Below are 6,000 nucleotides of genomic sequence, written 5' to 3' on the forward strand. Positions count from 1 at the left end.
ATCCACCGGCCCTAGTTCGGTCGGGGTCCCGGCACCGCCGCCGCGGAGAGACCAGCGCCCTCTGCTGGGCGTAGAGGAAGACCACCGGACACATGGGACTCACACTGGGTACAGGTCTTCAGTCCCATGGTCAGATCGATCTTATTCAGAGCGCGGGTGTAGAATATCAAATATCTTTATATATATAAACATATACATATATATATATATATATGGTTGCTTTTACCACGGATAACACAAGTTTAAAGTTCCTATTTAACATGATCTACAGCTGTTTCGGGGATTCGACCCAACTTAAATTTGATTGACTGATTTTATCGGCTGCAATTTCTTTAGAATAAAATCACGTGACCTAACTTCACGTGACTATAAGGTTAACAATAACCCGTTGGTGAACATGATTTAACGTCAGAAGGGGTTTTAACCCGCCGTGGTGGTGAAGACAACATCTCCCATGTTCCAACGCTACCTCAGACATCATCAAACTATGTATTTTGTGATTATTATTTGTCAAAGGGTAGAATGTCGAGGGTGTTAGGTTCAGCACAAAAAGGCAGCAGTGAAGCAAAAATTACTTCGAATCCATTTTAATCCATTTTTTCTTTCATACAACTGAGAGTACACAGTCAGTACATAACATAACTCCCGCCCTCTAGCTTCCCCAATGGATTGGCATACCAATCCATGAAATATCGCCGGGGGTGATTACATATCAATCAACTAAATATGCATCAAACTGGTCAAAACAAACGTACCTATAATAAATTAAACTACATCAGACCTTAGTTATTATTTTTGCGTGGACACACGCCACTGCTTACAAAGTACATGTTCAAATAAAGATAATTGATTCCACGGAGACGCAACGGCGTCACTCGCGCACGCCCCCGCAGCATATAGCTGTCCCCAGCCGGGCGCGCGCTTCTTAGAAGCCGCATGGAACGCACAGCTGACAACGGCGGTGAGCAGTTGTTTTTTTACCACTCAATACACAAACCCGCCCACAATCGCATAATACATCAAATCCCAAACATAATGCAGAAACTTGATTACTCTCGCTTACTCTTGCATGCAAGATAAATGCCCCGGTGCGGCCTCAATACGGACGCGCCAATAGCCGCGTCATCACATTATTCTTAAATTATTCTTTACCGTAGTTACAATTTAAAAAGCGCAGCGCGCATGCGGACAGGAAAAAGACGCGGTCCAATCGGAAGGGTGCATCCTGACAAACGCCACTCCAGGCGCATTCGTACAGTTCTGCAGGAAGTTATCATAATACGCATCGACCACAGTGATGACCCGAGTGTGAACATGTTTCCAGAGGACTTTGCATGGGGAGCGTCCACGGCCGCCTATCAAATAGAAGGTATGGAGGCCTCAAACACCGCGATATAAACACGCAAGACGCATCGACGGAAATGGAGAGATAGTTGCAAAAGTTGGGTTAACTCTACGGACTGATGTAAATTCATCAATTCTTTGCTTTATTTAGACCACATGTTCAAAGCTAACATCGGAACCTCATTGGACCACACTTTTGTACTGCCAACACCAGTCCTGAATAGCTTCTTCTTTTACACACAACACAACACCACATGCAATGTTGGTTGTGAGTTGGTTAAAGTGGGTTTGAGATAAGTCAGACACTACCAACATGGCCTCTTTACCATTTCCGCCCAGGCCATGACAGAGCAAAGGTTTACCTAGGTAAATTAAAACCTGCCCTGTAGGCGTTGCTTTTTTACCACTCCGCCCATTTCCAATATAAACTGAATTCCCACCTGGGTTCGAGAGATTCTTCATGAGCCGCGGTTCCAGAGTGCCAGCTCATCTCCCTTGTGTATCTGAATAAACCACGTGTTGAACATTTACCACTCTCCTAGCCCGAGCCACACCTAGCCCGAAACAACGACACCACAAAGGATTCAAATCGTTTTCTCATCAGGGCCTCAACCACCAAAAACTCCCATCACACACTCCTAAACGTGCTATTGCCATAAAGGGACTCTTATATATTTTTGTAGGTTTTATCCTTTTTACTGTAGAGTGAGACAGGTAGGTATGGGAGAGAGAGACGGGAAAGGACCACGGGCAGGAATCGAACCCCGGTCGCCGCGGTAAGAACTGGGCCTAAGCGGTACGCGCTCTAACGGGTGAACCACCGGGCGCCTCCATTCTTAGTGTGTTTTAACCCGGGTCCGCGCGCGCGCACGCGCGTGTGTGTGTGTGTGTGTGTCCACGCAGGGGGCTGGGACGCGGACGGCAAGGGGGAGAGCATCTGGGACGCGTTCTGCCACCGGGATGACAGCGCGGTGTTTGAGCGCCACACTGGAGACGTCTCCTGCAACAGCTACCAGCTCTGGGAGGAAGACCTGCGGTGCATCGAGGAGCTGGGCCTGACCCACTACCGCCTGTCTCTCTCCTGGTCCCGCCTCCTGCCCGACGGGACCACGGGACACGTCAATCAACAAGGCTCGTAGTTCACACACTGACCACAGTCCATGTAGGGCTGGGCGATTAATCGAATTTTGATCGATTTTTGAAAAATTAATTTTATGTTTTATAGAAAGGGCAGAACAGCTGGATACATATCTGTATATTATTTTAGATTGGAACATTTTCTTTTCATCATTTTGTGTAATTTGTAAGGCGGAATTTCAAAGTTACAAAGTTTTTTTTTGGGAGAGACACGCTGAATAAATACAACATGTTTTCAAACTCAAAAATAAACGTGATTGTGATTTTTCCCATACTCGAGCAGCCCTATGTCCATGACTACCTTAACCTTTAGGGGGCGGAGTCAGCCATGCAGGGCGACAGGTCAGAAGCAGTCAGGTCGAGGCGTCTTAATCAGGGACACCTCGACACTCCTGATGGAGCCGGGGGTCGAACCAGCAACCTTCCGGTTACCGCTCAAACCGCTACCGACCACACTCCACCTCGGTGACTCTTCATGAACAAAAAGGACGCGGGTCATAACAACGTGCTCTTTGTCCGCACCCCGCAGGCGTGCGGTACTACAACCAGCTTCTGGATGGCCTCCTCGCCCGCGGCGTGACCGCCATGGTGACCCTCTGCCACTTCGACCTGCCCCAGGCCCTGCAGGACCGGGGGGGCTGGCAGTCGCCCGACACGCCGGCCCTCTTCGACGCCTACGCCCGCTTCTGCTTCGGCGCGTTCGGCGACCGCGTGAGGCTGTGGATCACCCTCAACGAGCCGCACGTCTGCGCCAAGCTGGGCCACGAGAACGGCCTCCACGCGCCCGGCGTCCGGGGGGCGGGCGTGGCCGCGTACCGGGCGGGCCACCACATGCTGCGGGCGCACGCCCTGGCCTGGCACAGCTACGACGCCGGCTGGCGCCGCCGGCAGGGCGGGCTGGTGTCCATGGCGATCAACAGCGACTGGGCCGAGCCGGTGGACCCCGACAGCGCGGAGGACGCCGCCGCCGCCGAGCGCTACCTGGCCTTCAGCCTGGGCTGGTTCGCCTGGCCCCTGTTCGTCAGCGGGGACTACCCCGAGGTCATGAGGGCGGCGGTCGACGCCCGGCTGCCCCGCTTCTCCGAGGACCAGCCCGCGGTCCTGGGCACGGCCGACTTCTTTGCGTTGAACTACTACACCTCCCGCAAGGTCCGGAGTGTCGTCGGGGGCGGCGGTGACGGGGAGGCCCCCAGCATGAAGGCGGACCTGGGGGCCGAGGGCGTGGTGGACCCGGCCTGGCCCCTGTGCGGGGTGCCCTGGCTGGCCGTGGCCCCCCAGGGCCTGAGGCAGCTGCTCAAGTACATCAAGGTGAAGGAACACGCCATCATAAAGGCTGGGGAGTAGCTCGTTAACTCAGGGGCCCGGGGTGGGTTGCGGCTCCCACGCCTGCCCGCCGGTGTCGTCATGACAACCTAAGAGCCGGGGGGGGGGGGGGTCGGTAAAAAAAAAAAAGAGGGGGAGCCGCTCTGGCCTTGGTTGTTAAAGACGGCGATCAGTCACCTTTAGAAGGAGACAAATGGCCGCTAACTAAATGAAAACAAACAGACATTAGTCAAGCATCTTTCTATTGATTCTCCTTCGGTGTGTGTGGTCGGCGTTCGGTATTGTTCTCCGGCGGGGGCCCCGCACACAAACACATCGCTGCTTCATTAGCGCCGTCACAGAGGCAGTTATTCGAGTGAAAACGCTTTGCCAACGAGCAATTTCCTGGTGTTGTGACTTGTCACACGCCATTAGTTTGAGCCCGGGCGCCGTGGAAACACAGCGCTTAAACGGCGCCCGCTCTGAGAGAAGGGGGGGGGGGGACGACCCTTTTTGTCTTTTGTTTTTGTGCGCCGAAAGGGCGCTTGATTGATCGTTTGCTGACGCCGCCTCTGCCGCCGCCGCGGCTGACTTTACAGGCAACCTTTAACCACCCCGCCGTCTACGTCACCGAGAACGGCTTCGCCCAGACGGGCGCCCTGCTGATGGATGACGGCGACCGCGCCGCCTTCTACCGGGAGACTGTCGGGGAGGTGGCCAAAGGTAACGGACAATTAGGGAAAGGTCTCTGTAGCGGCTCGGCTGATGAGAAACGCCCTACGTCGAACACGTCGCCCTCGTTTTAGTTCAGCATGTTTTACGAGTCCCGGGGTCTGCGGGGAAGCGATCTGTCCATTATTGCCGGAGCCCTAAATCATGCCATGGCTGAGAAATAGTTTTAACGCGGGATAAACAGTACTGTTGCATCACAAACGTTGAGCTATACAATTAAGCCTGACTGACTGACTGACTGACACACACACACACACACATTTTAAGCCTGACCTTAATTGTATAGTTAATTAAGCCTCGATCTCTTACCAGTGCTTTAGGTCGTTCATAGTAGTCGGTGTACTTGCGTCCTTTGTCCCTGTATCTCTGCAGCGATTGAAGAGGACGGGGTGGACGTCCGCGGTTACTTCGCCTGGTCCCTCCTGGACAACTTTGAGTGGGCGGACGGCTACAGCACCCGGTTCGGCCTGTTCCACGTGGACTTCTCCGACGACGAACGAGCCCGGACCATGTACCGGTCAGGGCGCGAGTACGCAGCCATCATCTCGGAGCACAGGTCCCGGTCCCGGGCCCATCGGGAACTCACCAGCAGCTAGCAGACCAGGGGAAACACACAAAGACACACACACACACACACACACAACACAGTTGGAGGTGAGACAAAGACAAGCCCCAAAAATACAATAATTTTGACTCAACAAAACACTTACTGTTAATCTTTGACTAAGTATTCAGATAAGTCTGTCTTTGTTCAGGCCAGAGTGGAAAACCTCCACAATGCACAGAAGCCAGTTGATATCAGAATGAAATGTTATTCCTTGAAATAAATGGTGCTAAAATAATAAATATTCTGCATTTATGTTTCTCATTTTTAATCCAAAGTTGATTCCCGGCACAAAATATTTTTAATACATATATCTCTACCCAGAATACAATCTTTAGTTATACTTTGTAACTATACTTAGTATAAACAATTAACATTAGAAGTGTGTACTGGACTCACCGCCACCGGACATTCATGTTATGCCATTTAGACCAATTTTAAACAAACAGCACCGCTTTGTGGTACATCAGGGTACTGCAACTCAGAAAATATACACATAGGCGACGTCGTGACTGGGACTACAGTTTAAATATACCCTGACACAGTGCGGTGCTTGATAAATATAATGGATCCAATCTAAGTAACAAACAACTAAAGCTGTGCCCAAACTACAATACATCACACGCTTAACACAATTAATATTTATGCTGCTATGTGAAGTAAAAGGCCATTTATATTCTGTTTTGGGAGAGTTTGTTTGCATTAGTAATCGTGGTGGATCGTGACATCCAGTTGCCTGTGCACAATGTTTTGAACAGATGTGAGTTATGCCCTGGTGGCCCTCTTCCATCTATGTCAAGCTGACTGGATTGTGCTTTGTCTCGTAATGAATAACAAACTATTGTGGGAGCATGAATAATGCCACGGGCAGCGAGACTGGA

General features: G+C 51.3%; 1 protein-coding gene across 1 annotated transcript; it reads left to right on the forward strand.

Moving 5' to 3' along the window:
• Window positions 1-1,249: 1,249 nt before the first annotated feature.
• Window positions 1,250-5,298, forward strand: gba3 (glucosidase, beta, acid 3). The gene is made up of 5 exons (XM_079757805.1): window positions 1,250-1,369; window positions 2,248-2,475; window positions 3,011-3,789; window positions 4,383-4,506; window positions 4,888-5,298. The coding sequence occupies exons 1-5, from the start codon at window positions 1,315-1,317 to the stop codon at window positions 5,109-5,111; spliced, it is 1,410 nt and encodes a 469-aa protein (XP_079613931.1). The 5' UTR covers window positions 1,250-1,314; the 3' UTR covers window positions 5,112-5,298.
• The last annotated feature ends 702 nt before the right edge of the window (window positions 5,299-6,000 follow it).

This window comes from Pollachius pollachius (assembly GCF_949987615.1).
Source record: "Pollachius pollachius genome assembly, chromosome: 20".
In the NCBI taxonomy this organism is placed as follows: domain Eukaryota; kingdom Metazoa; phylum Chordata; class Actinopteri; order Gadiformes; family Gadidae; genus Pollachius; species Pollachius pollachius.